Source organism: Labeo rohita, chromosome 2, assembly GCF_022985175.1.
Source record: "Labeo rohita strain BAU-BD-2019 chromosome 2, IGBB_LRoh.1.0, whole genome shotgun sequence".
NCBI classification, from domain to species: Eukaryota; Metazoa; Chordata; class Actinopteri; order Cypriniformes; family Cyprinidae; genus Labeo; species Labeo rohita.
Genome location: NC_066870.1, coordinates 16,814,592 through 16,830,737, shown reverse-complemented (window position 1 = coordinate 16,830,737; position 16,146 = coordinate 16,814,592). Strand labels below are relative to the sequence as shown.

Sequence of the window (16,146 nt, the reverse complement as noted above, 5' to 3'; positions counted from 1 at the left end):
TCTTCCATGTCAGCCTTTGACATGGCCTTTTTTCTATCCAAAATAAAATATCTTAATTTGTGTTTCTAAGATGAATGAAGGACTTACAGGTTTGGAACAACATAAGGTTGAGTGATTAATGACAGCATTTTTATTTTTAGGTAAACTATCACTTTAAGTAAATTGGCATATTATGGCTTTAGCTGCATTGCACTGTAAATAGAGCAGTAAATGTGACCTTGGATATTTTGCCACGTGCTCGGATGTGTCCATGTGAGCTTGTGTTCTCTAGAGTACAGCAGTCTAAAGCTGATGCTGGGCCCTTTTTAACAGATAGGGTGGGGCACAAGAGTGGAGGGATGGAAACTAAAGGACTAAAGAACTTGGCTTGATTTAAACGCAGTATCAGCATAGTGGACGCTGCCCTGAGGAAAGGCCAGACCCCCACACCTCTAAAACACAGTGTTCTGGTCTGGACCACTGCAGAACTACAGATAAGAGAGGGGCCTAGATAAATAAATGAGTGAGTGATAGGTGAAAGGCCAAACAATCAGAGATGGAGAATATGTATTCCTGTGACTCACATGAAAGATATTCAGCATTCCTGGCCATCAGCCCGAACTCTCACAATGGTGCACCTCTAAGTGCCAGGGCACCTAAAGATTGGCTTGTTTTCGTGTGTTTGATGTGCTTACACTGGGAGGGCGGCTCATAGGTCAGCTGTCCTTGGCCTTATAGGGTAACAGCAATCGAGGTTATAAATCCCATCTCTGCTGTTGTGCTGAATCTCTGCATCCTGTCTGGTGGTCCCAGTGGGTTTTTTTGTGCGTATGTTTTTTCTAGAACTATGTGTATTGTGCTGTCGCTGTAATGTTTTAAGCTATATTTAGTTTACGGGGATATTTTCTCTATATTTTAGGTGGAATCACAAACACCTGGAGCCTCCATTAGCATTTGCTGTCTGTAAATAACCTAATAGGTAATTTATGATTATAGGTAATTCTAGTGATGCAAGCACTGGGTAAGACGGAAAAAGATTAAACTGCATTCTAACAAGATTTTGTTTTTTACAACTGAAGGTTAACAATGGGTGATGCTGAAATGGCAGTTTTTGGGGCCGCAGCCCCTTACCTACGCAAGTCTGACAGGGAGCGTCTTGAGGCACAAACGAAACCCTTTGACTTAAAGAAGGAATGCTTTGTGCCAGATCCAGTGGAGGAGTTTACTAAAGCCACCATCACAAGTCGAGAAGGTGATAAAGTCACTGTGGAGACACAAGCAGGGAAGGTCAGTGCAAAAAGAACACAATTTTACATCTGTTATGAACATATGAACTCCTTTTACATACAGTTGAAATCAAAAGTTTACATACACCTAGCAGAATCTGCAAAATGTTAAATGTTAGTTTAAACCAAAATAAGAGGGATAATACAAAATGCGGGTTATTTTTTATTTAGTACTGACCTGAATAAGATATTTCACATAAAAGACATTTACATACAGTCCACAAGAGAAAATAATAGTTGAATTTATAATAATTACCCCGTTCAAAAGTTTACATATACTTGATTCTTAACACTGTTGTTACCTGAATGATCCACAGCTGTGTTTTTTTGTTTAGTAATAGTTGTTCATGACTCCCTTGTTTGTCCTGAACAGTTAAACTGCCAGCTGTTCTTCAGAATAATCCTTCCGGTTCCACATATTATTTTTTTTTTTAGCATTTTTGTGTATTTGAACCCTTTCCAACGACTGTGTCTGAAAAATTGATCTCAAAAATATCTCTATCTCAAATGCACAAAAGGGTTAAAAAAAGGATTTTTCTGAAGAACAGGTGGCAGTTTAACTGTTCAGGAAAAACAACACGAACACAACTATCACTAAACAACAACAACAACAAAACAGCTGTGGATCATTCAGGTAACAACACAGTATTAAAAATCAAATCTATGTAAACTTTTGAACGGGGCTATTTTTATAAATTCATTTATATTTTCTCTTGTGGATTATATGTAAATGTCTTTTATGTTAAATATCTTATTCAGGTCAGTACTAAATAAAAAATAATAAGCATTTTGTATGATCCCTCTTATTTTGGTAAAATAATTGACATTTGCAGATTCTGCAAGGTGTATGTAAACTTTTGACTTAAACTGTATATGGTTGCATTTTTAAGGAGTCCTAAATACTAAAATTCTCAAAATAGCATTGAACACACAAAAAAACATATATATATATATATATATATATTATTTTTATAATATCAAATGTTTTAATTGCACCTTAATGTTTTAATTTTATACATTTATGTTTTAAAAAATACATTTTAATTTAATTTAAACATTTATGTTTTCACCACAATTTCACCATCCTCTTGCAGTTCTCTTGAGGTTTTCAGTTGGAAAGCCTGCTTTAAACTTTTTCCTTTATTTGTACAGACTATCACTGTCAAAGACAGTGAAATTCTGCAGCAGAATCCCCCCAAATTTGATAAAATTGAAGACATGGCAATGCTGACCTTTCTCCATGAGCCAGCTGTGCTGTATAACCTCAAAGAGCGCTATGCAGCATGGATGATCTACGTGAGTATAAAGGAGTCTAAGCTGCTTTTTTGAAACCAAACTTTTACCTTTAGTTGAAAACTCTACTAACATTTCTGTTCTGCAGACCTACTCCGGGCTGTTCTGTGTCACTGTCAACCCTTACAAGTGGCTGCCGGTGTACAATCAGGAGGTGGTTATAGCCTATAGAGGGAAGAAGAGGAGTGAAGCTCCTCCGCACATCTATTCCATCTCTGATAACGCCTACCAGTACATGTTGGCAGGTGATTCTCACAAAAATAACCAAACCACACAAAAATGATAAAATACACATATAATGAAACAAGCACCAAAATCTATATTTCTGTTATTCTATACAGACAGAGAAAACCAGTCTATTCTTATCACGTAAGTGACAAAACACACTGCATGCAAAACACTATATTACTACTTTTGTTAGAGTACAAAGAATTCTTCTGTATTTCTGAGTTACTTCGCATAGAAACAGTAGTCTTTTGGCAATGTATTAAAGGGATGTTTACCCCACAATAAAAATTCATTTTTCAGGTCATTCATTTCTCATGATAATACTGTTTTTATGTCTTTAGTGGAGAATCTGGTGCTGGGAAGACTGTGAACACTAAAAGAGTCATTCAGTACTTTGCCAGCATTGCAGCAAGTGGGGGAAAGAAGGATGCATCTGCTCAGAACAAGGTTCCACATTAATGAAGGGACAATATAGATCTGTTGACTAAGATTTTGATGGAAACAGTTTCACCTTCTTTTGTGGTTTTCTTCTCATTTAGGGAACCCTGGAGGATCAAATCATCCAGGCTAACCCTGCCTTGGAGGCCTTTGGTAATGCTAAGACCATCAGAAATGACAACTCCTCAAGATTTGTAAGTGAATGTGTACTAAATCAAAATGGCAGAGGACTGCCAATTTTATGCAACATGGTGTAAGATGGCTCTTCTATATATCTTCTTAGGGAAAATTTATTCGAATTCACTTTGATACAAGGGGGAAACTGGCATCTGCTGACATTGAAACATGTACGTCTTTACCCTCTTATTTACCCCTCTTCTTAATGATTATTTAATAAGTGAAAATGTAAAATGTATTACTTGTACATTATAGAACTACATTCTATCTGTATAGATCTCCTGGAGAAGTCCCGTGTGATCTTTCAGTTAAAGGCTGAGAGAGACTATCACATCTTTTATCAAATCTTATCCAACAAAAAACCAGAGATCCTTGGTGAGCAAATTAAGCAACCTCAGATACTCAATAAATACAAAACATAGATAAATTCGTAATCTTTTACTCTTTCTCTTCTACTAAAACTGTATAAACAGAGATGTTACTAGTGACGGCAAACCCCTATGACTACTCATTCATATCTCAGGGAGAAACCACAGTTGCTTCCATTGATGATGCTGAGGAGTTAATGGCAACTGATGTGAGTAGCTGGTTAAAAATAATGATGATCTTTGGCCACATATTAGTCAATTAGGCCTAATACCTAAGCTTTCTACTTTTGCAGAGTGCCTTTGATATATTGGGCTTCACACAAGATGAAAAGAACTCTGTGTACAAGCTGACTGGAGCCATTATGCACTACGGCAACATGAAGTTCAAGCAGAAGCAGCGAGAGGAACAAGCAGAAGCTGATGGGACTGAAGGTACAGCACAATGAAGTACATTCAAATGTCATGAATAGTTGTTTTTCAGTCATGCTTTATGTGAGTAATCTTGATTTACAGATGCTGACAAAGCAGCATATCTAATGGGTCTGAATTCTGCTGACCTCATCAAGGGTCTATGTCATCCCAGGGTCAAAGTTGGAAATGAGTGGGTCACCAAGGGACAAAATGTCCAGCAAGTAAGTAGTCATGATTCAGGCTGACATCGAGAGAAAGAAAAAGCAATCAAACAAACTTTTATACACTGATTATTTCAGGTAAACTACGCTGTTGGTGCCTTATCAAAAGCTGTGTATGAGAGAATGTTCCTCTGGATGGTTGTGAGAATCAATCAGTCTCTGGAGACAAGGCAGCCTCGTCAATACTTCATTGGAGTGCTGGACATTGCTGGATTTGAGATCTTTGAAGTGAGAACTGAATACTTAGCTTAAAATAAAATTGTTCACTTTCAGAATAAAAACTTCCTGATAATTTACTCATCCCATGTCATCCAAGATGTTCATGTCTTTCTTCAGTCAAAAAGAAACTAAGGTTTCTAAACATTCTAGGATTTTTCTCCATATAGAAGACTTCAATGGTGGCCAACGGGTTGAAGGTCCAAATTGTTGTTTCAGTGTAGCTTTAAAGGTCTCTACATGATCCCAGCAAAGGAATAAGCGTCTTATCTAGAGAAACGATCAGTCATTTTCTAAAAAAAAAAAAATAAAATAAAAAATAAAAATGTATACACATTTAAACAATAAATGCTTGTCTTTCACTAGCTCTGTGATGTGTGTCTATGACTTCACACATTATGCAATCACGTTGTTAAAGTCACTCGTGGTTAGTTCTTTATCTGTGTACTCCATCTTATTTTCTTCTCCAACATCAAAATCGTGGAACACTGGGTCAGGTACTTCTGCCTACGTCACGCGTGACCTTTCCAACGTGGCTACGTAATGCGTGAGGTCAAGCTAGTGCAAGACGAGCATTTGTGGTTAAAAAGTATATCAATTTTATTTATTTTTAGAAAATGACTGATCATTTCACTAGATAAGACCCTTATTCCTTGGCTTGGATCATGTAGAGCCCTTTGAAGCTACACTGAAACTGCAATTTTGACCTTCAACCTCTTGGCCACCACTGAAGTCCACTATATGGAGAAAAATCCTGGAATGTTTTCCTCAAAAACCTTAATTTCTTGTCGACTGAGGTAAGAAAGACATAAATATTTTGAATAACATGGAGTTGTTTATCAGGAAATTTTTGTTCTGGAAGTGAACTAATCTTTAACACAATAAATTACACCTTAGCATTTCAATTATTTATGTTTTTCATACATAAAACTGATGCTGTTACAAATTAATTTACAGTTCAATACATTTGAGCAACTCTGCATTAACTTTACCAATGAGAAACTGCAACAGTTTTTCAACCACCACATGTTTGTGCTGGAACAAGAGGAGTACAAGAAAGAAGGGATTGAATGGGTGTTCATTGACTTCGGTATGGATTTGCAGGCCTGCATCGATCTCATTGAGAAGGTGAGTCAGCAAAAATTACTACAATTAAATCATACATGCGTTTCGTTGACTTCACCATTTCACCATATTCCTGATTCCTTCAGCCTATGGGTATCATGTCCATCCTTGAAGAGGAGTGCATGTTTCCCAAAGCCAGTGATGCAACATTTAAAGCAAAGCTTTATGACAATCACCTTGGGAAATCAAGCAACTTCCAGAAACCCAGGATTGTAAAAGGGAAGCCAGAGTCTCACTTCGCCCTGGTTCACTACGCTGGTACAGTGGACTACAATATCAACAACTGGCTAGTGAAGAATAAAGACCCCCTCAATGAAACCGTGGTTGGATTGTACCAGAAATCTTCACTGAAATTGTTGGCTTATCTATTTGCCAACTATGCAAGTGCAGAATCAGGTGTGCTTGTAATGTCTTTACAAAAAAAAAAAAAAAAAAAACACACTATTAATTTAAACTACCATGTAATTTGAAATAATGCGAGGTCATGTGACAAGTCAAAATCAAGCTACAAAGGAATAGTGTCCAGCTCTGTTATTAAACTTTGATTTATATATTTTTTTCTAGCCATGGCTGATGGTACAAGTGGGAAAAAAGAAAAGAAGAAGAAAGGGTCATCATTCCAGACAGTGTCTGCACTTCACAGGGTATGTCAAACCCTGCCAGTACCTAAAAAACTTTAAAAACTATATGTTCTATCCTTGTCAAATGTGCTAACAAGAGTTTCCTTACAGGAGAATCTCAATAAGCTAATGACAAATCTGAGATCAACTCATCCTCACTTTGTACGGTGCATCATCCCCAATGAGACAAAGACTCCTGGTGCGATGGAGAACCCTTTGGTCATGCACCAACTGCGCTGTAACGGTGTACTAGAGGGCATCAGGATTTGCAGAAAAGGATTCCCAAACAGAATCTTGTATGGAGACTTCAAACAGAGGTACCAAGAAAAAAAGAAAAAATGACTAGAAGTTCTGCAAAACTTTCCTGTTTAATTTTTAAATTTCTGTGATTCTGCAGATATCGGATCTTAAACCCGGCAGCTATCCCTGAGGGACAGTTCATAGACAGCAAGAAAGGAGCAGAGAAACTGCTGAGTTCGCTTGACATAGACCACCAGCAGTACAGGTTTGGACACACTAAGGTAAGTCTTGTAGCTCTGGGAGTATGCAAAATGCTGTAGAAAAAAAGGTTGTGAACTTACTTATAATGTGTGTTATTATTTCAGGTATTTTTTAAGGCTGGTCTTCTAGGCCAGCTGGAGGAGATGAGAGATGAGCGTCTGTCAAAAATAATCACTGGAATTCAAGCTAGGTCTCGAGGTCTTCTTTCAAGGGCTGAATACCAAAAGATGGTAGAACGCAGGTAACCATTATCTCATACATTACTTCATACTGTGTTTACATGTGCTGATGAATTTTAAATGGTGTTTGATTGTGTTTATGCATTCTCCACAAATAAAAAAGGGATGCCTTGCTTGTGATTCAGTGGAATGTACGTGCATTCATGAGTGTCAAGAATTGGCCCTGGATGAAACTCTTCTTTAAAATTAAACCATTACTGAGATCTGCTGAAGCAGAAAAGGAAATGGCCAATATGAAAGAGGAGTTCTTGAAGCTCAAGGAAGCCTATGCAAAGTCTGAGGCTCGTAGAAAAGAACTTGAGGAAAAAATGGTCACTCTTCTTCAGGAAAAGAATGACCTCCAACTTCAAGTTCAGGCGGTATGTTTGTAAAACTTCACAAATAAAAGTCTGGAATAAATTGTAATCTTTTATACATTAATCTTATAAATGTTTTCAATGCAAACAGGAACAAGATAATCTTTGTGATGCTGAAGAAAGGTGTGAAGGTCTGATCAAGAACAAGATTCAGATGGAGGCTAAAAACAAAGAGCTCACAGAGCGACTTGAGGACGAGGAGGAGCTGAATGCAGAGTTGACAGCTAAGAAGAGGAAGCTGGAGGACGAATGCTCTGAGCTGAAGAAAGATATTGATGATCTGGAGCTGACTCTGGCTAAAGTGGAGAAAGAGAAGCATGCTACTGAGAACAAGGTTAAATACAAACTGTAACTAACTGTGAAAAAGAAAGTCCTAATATGTCCTCTCATAACTAATATAAGCTTTATATACACAGGTGAAGAACCTGACAGAGGAAATGGCTGCTTTAGATGATATCATTGCCAAGCTAACAAAAGAGAAAAAAGCCTTGCAGGAAGCTCATCAGCAGACACTGGATGACCTGCAGAGTGAGGAGGACAAAGTCAACACACTCACCAAAGCCAAAGTAAAGCTAGAGCAGCAGGTGGATGATGTAAGTAAGCTAAGCTCTTTAGATGTGATGTGTAGATTATTTTGTTGTTGTTGTTGTTATTGTTACATAAAGATTTAAATCTCTTAGCTTGAAGGATCTCTAGAGCAAGAAAAGAAGATCCGAATGGATTTAGAAAGAGCCAAGAGGAAACTTGAAGGAGATTTAAAGTTAACCCAGGAGAGCATAATGGACCTGGAGAATGACAAACAGCAACTGGAAGAACGACTGAAGAAGTAAGACCAGCTATTTTATTAGTTTATTATTGTTGTTTTAAACATTTGAGTATCATAATGATATAAAGGCCATCATTTTATTTTCAGAAAAGACTTTGAAATCAGTCAGCTCAACAGTAAAATTGACGACGAGCAAAACATAATTATCCAACTACAAAAGAAGCTCAAGGAGCTGCAGGTACTTTATATAACCATAGCATATGATTTGTTCTGTTGATCAATGCATTGTGCATTTTGGAGGGAAAAAACTCAACTTCTGTTTTATGCTAGGCTCGAGTTGAGGAGCTGGAAGAAGAGCTTGAGGCAGAAAGAGCTGCCAGGGCCAAGGTGGAGAAACAGAGAGCAGATTTAGCCAGAGAGCTGGAGGAGATCAGTGAGAGACTGGAGGAGGCGGGAGGAGCTACAGCTGCTCAGATTGAAATGAATAAGAAACGAGAGGCAGAGTTTCAGAAACTTCGCAGAGACCTTGAAGAGGCCACTCTGCAGCATGAGGCCACTGCCGCCACATTGAGGAAGAAACAAGCTGACAGTGTGGCTGAACTTGGAGAGCAGATAGACAATCTGCAGAGAGTCAAGCAAAAACTGGAAAAGGAAAAAAGTGAACTCAGGCTGGAGCTGGATGATGTGATCTCCAGCATGGAGCAGATTGTCAAGTCCAAGGTGAAAAAACAAACTCTTTGAAAAGATAACAAGGTTCCATTTAAACTTTAACTCACTCCAGAATTAAAATTTCCTGATTATTTACTCACCCCTATGTCATCCAAGATGTTTATGTCTTTCTTTCTCTAGTCGAAAAGAAATTAAGGTTTTTGAGGAAAACATTGCAGGATTTTTCTCCATATAGTGGACTTTAGTGGGGATCAGTGGGTTGAAGGTCCAAATTGCAGTTTCAGTGCAGCTTTAAAGGGCTCTACACAATATATAAATAAATAAATAAATAAAAAATATATATTTTTTAACCACAAATGTTGGGCTTGCACTAGCTCTGCATCTATTATGTAATCATGTTGGAAAGGTCACCATGACGTAGGTGGATGTACAGACCCAGTGTTTACAAAGCGAACATGTAAAGAAAGTTAAATGCCCTTTACAAAAAAAAAAAAAAAAAAAAAAAAAATGTTGGACGTTTTTGAAGTTGAAGGAGAAAATGAGATCAGAAAATCAGTTTTCCGCCCTATCCTACCTTTTTGAACCGAAGAACACAGATAAAGAACCAACCACACGTGACCTTTCCAGTGTGATTATGTAATGCTTGTCATAGATGCGCATCGCAGAGCTAGTGCAAAACAATAATTTGTGTTTAGGAAAACACATAAATCTTATTTTTTTAGAAAATGACCAATCGTTTTGCTGGATAAGACTCTTACTCTTTGGCTAACATCATGTAGAGCATTTTAAAGCTGCTACGAATCTGCAGTTTGGACCTTTAATCAGCTAATCCCCGTTAAATTGGTGGAGAAAAATGTTTTTTTAAATCAGGAGTGAACTAATCCTTTAAACGTGGCATTAGCATAAGAGTTTTTATTTATCTGTTGTTGTTGTTTTTAAAACCTCTGTCTATTCTAATGCAATTTATTTAAATAGACCAACATGGAGAAAGTTAACAGAACTCTGGAAGATCAACTGAATGAATTCCGAAACAAGTGTGAGGAAAACCAAAGGGCCCTCAGTGACACTACAACCCAGAAGGCAAAACTTCAAGCAGAAAATGGTAAATTAACAATTTTGTTTAAACTACAGAAGGGTGACATTTGTATAATAACATTTTTTGCCTGTTTCTTTCAATACATTAGATGAACATGCAAGACAGTTAGAAGAAAAGGAATCATTAATCTCTCAGCTGACAAGGGGTAAGAACTCCTTTAGTCAACAACTGGAGGACCTGAAAAGGCAGTTAGATGAGGAAATTAAGGTAACATACTTGCCCACTTCTTCTATATTTCTACTACTGCTTGTACTTGTCATTTGTAATCAAAGTAACAAAGTAAACAAAGTAATCAAACAAATTTTTTCCAGGCGAAGAATGCTCTCGCCCATGCACTGCAGTCAGCTCGGCATGATACAGATCTGCTTAGAGAGCAGTATGAGGAGGAGCAGGAGGCCAAAGCAGAGCTACAGAGAAGCATGTCTAAAGCTAATACTGAGGTGGCTCAGTGGAGAACCAAGTATGAAACTGATGCCATACAGAGGACAGAGGAGCTTGAGGAAACCAAGTAAGATATGAAACCATTGTATCTCTAAGGACATTAATATACTAGATATTGGGACCCACTCAAACAGCCCCAGCATTGACTGTTCCATCATTCTTCTGTTTCCTGTGTCGATCTATACAAAGAAGTGAAGGCTCAGCTAATTTTATCTGTTCTGCCAGGTTTTGTGAACTTTTTCTTTTTTCTACTTTTCAAATGTCTGTTCTTTTAATTACTTCCATGCAGGAAGAAACTGGCTCAGCGGTTGCAGGAGGCTGAGGAGGCTGTAGAGGCAGTAAATGCTAAATGCTCTTCCCTTGAAAAGACTAAACACAGACTTCAGAATGAAATTGAAGATTTGATGGTGGATGTAGAGAGAGCCAATACTGCTGCTGCATCTTTAGACAAGAAACAAAGAAACTTTGACAAGGTAATATTTAAACAAGAAACTAAGGCAACATTTAGACAAAATTGATGTACTCTTTTCCACTTATTAGATTAAAAGTCACCAGAATTATGAAATAAAACAAATGGATGCATGGAACTTACGCATGCCTTTTATCACCCTCACCATTCCACTTCATGCATTTAAAAAAATAAATATAATAAATAAATATAATTGGACTATTAAACATTTAATTAATTAAATAATTTAACAAAATGTTTTTTTTAGGTCTTATCTGAATGGAAGCAGAAGTATGAGGAGTCTCAATGTGAACTGGAGAGCTCTCAGAAGGAAGCCAGATCTTTGAGCACAGAACTCTTCAAGCTGAAGAACTCCTATGAGGAAACTTTGGATCACCTGGAGACCATGAAGAGAGAGAACAAGATTCTCCAAGGTTTCTTCATTGCTATTTTGTACATACTATGTATGGTAATGTCCAATTTCTAATGTTATTTTTCCTATAGAGGAGATCTCTGACCTGACTGAACAGCTTGGTGAGAGTGGAAAGACAATCCATGAGTTGGAGAAGGTTCGTAAGCAGCTGGAACAAGAAAAGGCTGAGATACAAGCTGCTCTGGAAGAGGCTGAGGTAGGAGGGTAACCACAAAAAAATTGTGCAAAAAGTACAATGATGACATGAGTAAGCTCATTCTGTTTATTACAGGGCTCTCTAGAGCACGAAGAAGGTAAAATCCTAAGGACTCAGCTAGAATTTAACCAAATAAAGGCTGACATTGAGCGCAAGCTGACCGAGAAAGATGAGGAAATGGAGCAATCTAAGAGGAACCTACAAAGGACCATAGACACCTTGCAAAGTGCTTTGGAGTCTGAAACTCGTAGCAGGAATGAAGCTCTCAGGATAAAGAAGAAGATGGAAGGAGATCTCAATGAAATGGAGATCCAACTGAGCCAGGCTAACAGACAGGCAGCCGAGGCTCAAAAACAACTCAAGTCTGTTCAGGCCCATCTAAAGGTAAAACAAATGTGTTACTCTTTCATAATTCACTTTGTGTATTATGTTTTGTGTATTTGTGTATTTGTGCATATTACAAAAACCCTGACATCCCTTAATGAAAAATGTTGTAGGATTCCCAGCTTCAGCTGGATGACTCTCTTCGAGCCAATGATGATCTGAAGGAGAACATTGCCATTGTAGAGAGACGTAATACCTTGCTTCAAGCTGAACTAGAGGAGCTCAGGGCTGTTCTAGAACAAACAGAGCGAGGACGTAAACTTTCTGAGCAAGAGTTGCTGGATGTCACTGAGAGAGTACAGCTTCTGCATTCTCAGGTAAGAGTCTTTATGAACTTTTGTTGTAAGGTTACATTATAAACGGCCACTGTAACAAAAACTGACAAAATTTCATATACAGAACACCAGTCTCATAAACCAGAAGAAGAAGCTGGAGGCTGACATATCCCAGCTTCAGAGTGAGGTGGAAGAGGCAGTGCAAGAATGCAGAAATGCTGAGGAAAAGGCTAAAAAGGCCATCACTGATGCTGCCATGATGGCTGAGGAGTTGAAGAAGGAGCAGGACACAAGTGCTCACCTGGAGCGAATGAAGAAGAACATGGAGCAGACCATTAAGGACCTACAGCACCGCTTGGATGAAGCAGAACAAATTGCCATGAAGGGAGGCAAGAAACAAGTCCAGAAACTGGAGACTAGGGTGAGTTGACAGACAAATATAAAATCCAATTCTTGCTCAGTTAAGACAAAACAAACAAAGCAATGACTAATGCATTTCTACTGTATCACTCCTAGGTAAGAGAGTTGGAATGTGAAGTTGAAGCTGAACAGAAGAAAAGCAGTGAATCGATTAAGGGAATCCGTAAATATGAACGCCGCATCAAGGAACTTACCTATCAGGTGGGATTAGATGATTTACACTTCATGAGCAAGTCTAATAAAGATCAGAATAAATATTGTATACTGAATTAATGTTTTGTTGTACAAACATAGACTGAAGAGGACCGTAAAAACGTAGCCCGTCTTCAAGATCTGGTTGACAAGCTGCAACTGAAAGTCAAAGCTTACAAGAGAGCTGCAGAGGAAGCTGTAAGTGCTCTTGAAATTCAGAAATACACTAGAGAGTCAGTGTTGATGGTGTTGTCTGAAGTATATTGATCTCTTACATGTCATATTTGCCTCCTGTAATAGGAAGAACAGGCAAACATTCACCTTGGCAAATTCCGTAAGCTGCAGCATGAATTAGATGAAGCAGAGGAAAGGGCTGATATCGCTGAATCTCAAGTGAACAAACTACGTGCCAAAAGTCGTGATGTGGGGCCAAAGGTACAGTGGACACAATTAATTTAAATTTCAAAAAGCTCATAAAGTTGCTTGATTTCAGTTTTAATGGGACATAGCCCCTTAGTTTAATAGCCAATCTGTCTGACAGCCACCATGATTTGCTACTTGCTAGTCAGTGGTAAGTATTTATTACAGGAAGGGACAATCTCATTCTAGAGAGTGTATGAGTGTATGGGCACAGTTTTTTTTTAGTGCAAGTTAAGTCATTAATGTATTTGGTTTATTAAAAGAGATTCTGTTCACATTTTAAAATACCTTTCCTTAGTAACTAATGAAGGCTACCTTTTCCCTTGTCAACATTTTCTCTCACAGAAAGGGTTTGATGAAGAATGAAGTCCTGGAAATCTTCTGAAATCACCTTTTCTTGTTTGGCTTTCTCTCTGCACACTATTGTGCCCCTCACTTTCATGAAATAAAGTCACTCTGCATCTAGTCTGTTGTCTTGTGTGTATATGGAGATTACTGTGCTGCTTTTATTTGATCCAAGTTACCATATCATATAATAGTAGAATCTAAACTAACTGCTCTTGTGAGAATCTAATTTCATTTAAATTAAGTAACATCTACAAAAAAAAAAGCAAATACAAAAAATCTATAAAAAAAAAAGCAAATAAACATTTGTTTCCCCTGAGATTTATCAAAAGGTACACAGTGATCCCACAGTGTATACGAGAACCTATTTCTTAGGTTCTTTTGTAGCGGTCTCTCAAACATAAATAACTCTGGGCACTAATACTGAACATCCCCTGTGGAAAGTGTAAATAATAAATTACAATCCCTGGTTTTCTATATGTTTCTGAATGTGAGTGATATGAATTTATAGAATTCTATATCAAGAAGCAACTTTTTTCGTAGGTTGTAATTTTTAAGGTAAACATTGAGCATCATGAACTCAACGTACTGAGTTGAACTGTACTGCACATGCTTTATTACAGTAGGGATTGGGGGTTTTAAATGTCAAACAGAGACGAGCTATATGTATAAAATGGAAAGAGATATAACAAAGCCTTTGGTTCTCAAAATAGATTGGACAGAAAGGGGAAAGCGATGAACAACTCTGAAGCACTTATGCATGTAACCACAGACAGCTGCACTTATACTACAATGTGCCACACCATCTTTATACTTAGATGCATTTCATGTGCAGATATTACAAAAATGTGCACAGACAAATCCTGTAGAACCTACCAAGAGCTATTATACTATAAAAAAGCAGCACAAAAGATAAAAATGACTTGTAAATATCACATAAATGATAGTTTTATACATATCAGTCCCAGTTCATTAATCAATCAAGTTATTTTTAAAATATTATTTTATTTTGTGCCAATAGGGGCTTTTGAATTGGAAGAACCTTTTCATAGCTCCTAGAACTACTGGCGGAAGTTCTCACTTTTTGGCGTGTTCGTGCCACAGGCACTAGGACGTGTTTCGTTTTAGGTATGTTTGGGGAAACTAAATTAGCTCCTACTTCAGAGCAGGGTTTAATGCTGGATATCCGACCTGTGAACTAAGGGCAGATCGATCTACCCCAACTTCAACAAGACGCGTCATTTGACATCACTGCTTCCAACCAGCATCCTTAGAAACTACCTGAATGGCCAAACGCATACTAAACACAGACTACCCAACATTTAAAAAAAGCTGTGTAAAAATATTTACTCCACAAACATGGAAAACAGTGATAATAACAGCATTTAGCTAACTGTTGTCTGCAGCTGTAAACAGCTTCAATCACTGACATTTGTAAATGTCACAAATAAAGACGTCTCTGTTGGCCACTTCAGAGTTCCTGATGAGTACAGAGTACAGAGTACAACCAAAAAATGGCCTTAAGGGGAAATTGATTCTCTAGGAACCACCATGCTGGCTAGTTCCTAGAACTAAGTTCCAAGAACTATGCGAAAGCGGCTAATAAAACCTCCAGTGGTTCCTACCTTGATGTCTAGATGTAACTTACCTTAGGGCAGATCTCTCACAGGCCTCAATGTCATCTTCTGCCTTTCTGGGTAGGTGAGACACATAGGCCCTTTATTTATATTGATAATACCTGTCATGGCTGTAACATTCCCACTTGCACTCACAAATCTACTGGAATGTGTCAAAAAGCCTCATTTGATTTTGTTTTAGACATATTAGTTACACAAGTTTCTTATGTATTCATAACTCTTGTTAACATGATCAGTCATGTCACATTAAATTATAAAACTGGCAACAGTTAAGTTTAGAGTTATGTGTGTAATCCCATTACAAGTGTAATTAAGCAGCCAGCTGTGATAGTTACACATTCATGGACAGTAGTGATTTTATTTTATGACCAGTGAGAACAAATTAATTTTAATGCTGTGTGTTAGAATGACGTTCCTAATGTTAAGTGTTGCTCTGACTTTGGAAAACTAGAGAGGTCATCGTTATCTTTACTGAGTCTTCTGCAATGGCTTGGCATTTCTCACTTCCTTTTGCACTTTGACGCCAGTCATCGTTTAAAAGATGTGGCTGGGTGTCAGAATAGAACAGTCTTATCACTTGTCATAGGCACTTAACTCCTTGTTTATCTGTTGACCCTTTCTGTGTGGTAAGTGTCAAGAGTACTCACCTTTCAGTTATGGTATTGAATCCAATTCAGTCTTATTCAAATATTCTAAAAATGAACAAACATGGCAATCATTTGACAATATTCTTATTACATTATTATTAGAATGATGTACTTTTGTACTTACCTCTAAACGCCATTTCAATGTTTCTGTCCGCATTCATTTGTACTACATGACCAGAATGTACACCCATGAGGCCAATGGATTAGTGCCTTTTTCATCACTCACAGTTGCAGCAAATTCCAAGGACATCGGCTTAGAAATAACAACACATGCACCCTCAAACAAAGAATTCACATGAGTACAGGACTATATACCATT

At 37.7% G+C, this 16,146-nt stretch overlaps 1 protein-coding gene across 1 annotated transcript; it reads left to right on the top strand.

The window, feature by feature from the left end:
* The first annotated feature begins 748 nt into the window (after positions 1-748).
* On the top strand, positions 749-13,663 carry LOC127176936 (myosin-7-like). Its single transcript, XM_051128788.1, has 39 exons — positions 749-803; positions 899-958; positions 1,059-1,266; positions 2,418-2,561; positions 2,647-2,803; positions 2,900-2,927; positions 3,128-3,233; positions 3,326-3,418; positions 3,508-3,571; positions 3,678-3,776; positions 3,875-3,978; positions 4,063-4,201; positions 4,283-4,401; positions 4,480-4,629; positions 5,575-5,745; positions 5,829-6,138; positions 6,307-6,386; positions 6,474-6,679; positions 6,760-6,883; positions 6,968-7,104; positions 7,206-7,461; positions 7,550-7,792; positions 7,875-8,051; positions 8,139-8,284; positions 8,372-8,462; positions 8,555-8,944; positions 9,869-9,995; positions 10,078-10,196; positions 10,301-10,497; positions 10,720-10,903; positions 11,147-11,312; positions 11,383-11,507; positions 11,583-11,891; positions 12,005-12,208; positions 12,291-12,587; positions 12,683-12,787; positions 12,881-12,976; positions 13,079-13,213; positions 13,544-13,663. The coding sequence occupies exons 3-39, from the start codon at positions 1,066-1,068 to the stop codon at positions 13,562-13,564; spliced, it is 5,820 nt and encodes a 1,939-aa protein (XP_050984745.1). The 5' UTR covers positions 749-803; positions 899-958; positions 1,059-1,065; the 3' UTR covers positions 13,565-13,663.
* The last annotated feature ends 2,483 nt before the right edge of the window (positions 13,664-16,146 follow it).

Excerpts from the sequence above, each read along its gene's own strand:
- LOC127176936 (XM_051128788.1), top strand. The coding sequence starts at position 1,066 with ATGGGTGATGCTGAAATGGCAGTTTTTGGGGCCGCAGCCCCTTACCTA. Across the intron at positions 3,979-4,062 it reads AGGAGTTAATGGCAACTGAT|AGTGCCTTTGATATATTGGG; the intron begins GTGAGTAGCTGG and ends CTACTTTTGCAG. Across the intron at positions 8,052-8,138 it reads TAGAGCAGCAGGTGGATGAT|CTTGAAGGATCTCTAGAGCA; the intron begins GTAAGTAAGCTA and ends TAAATCTCTTAG.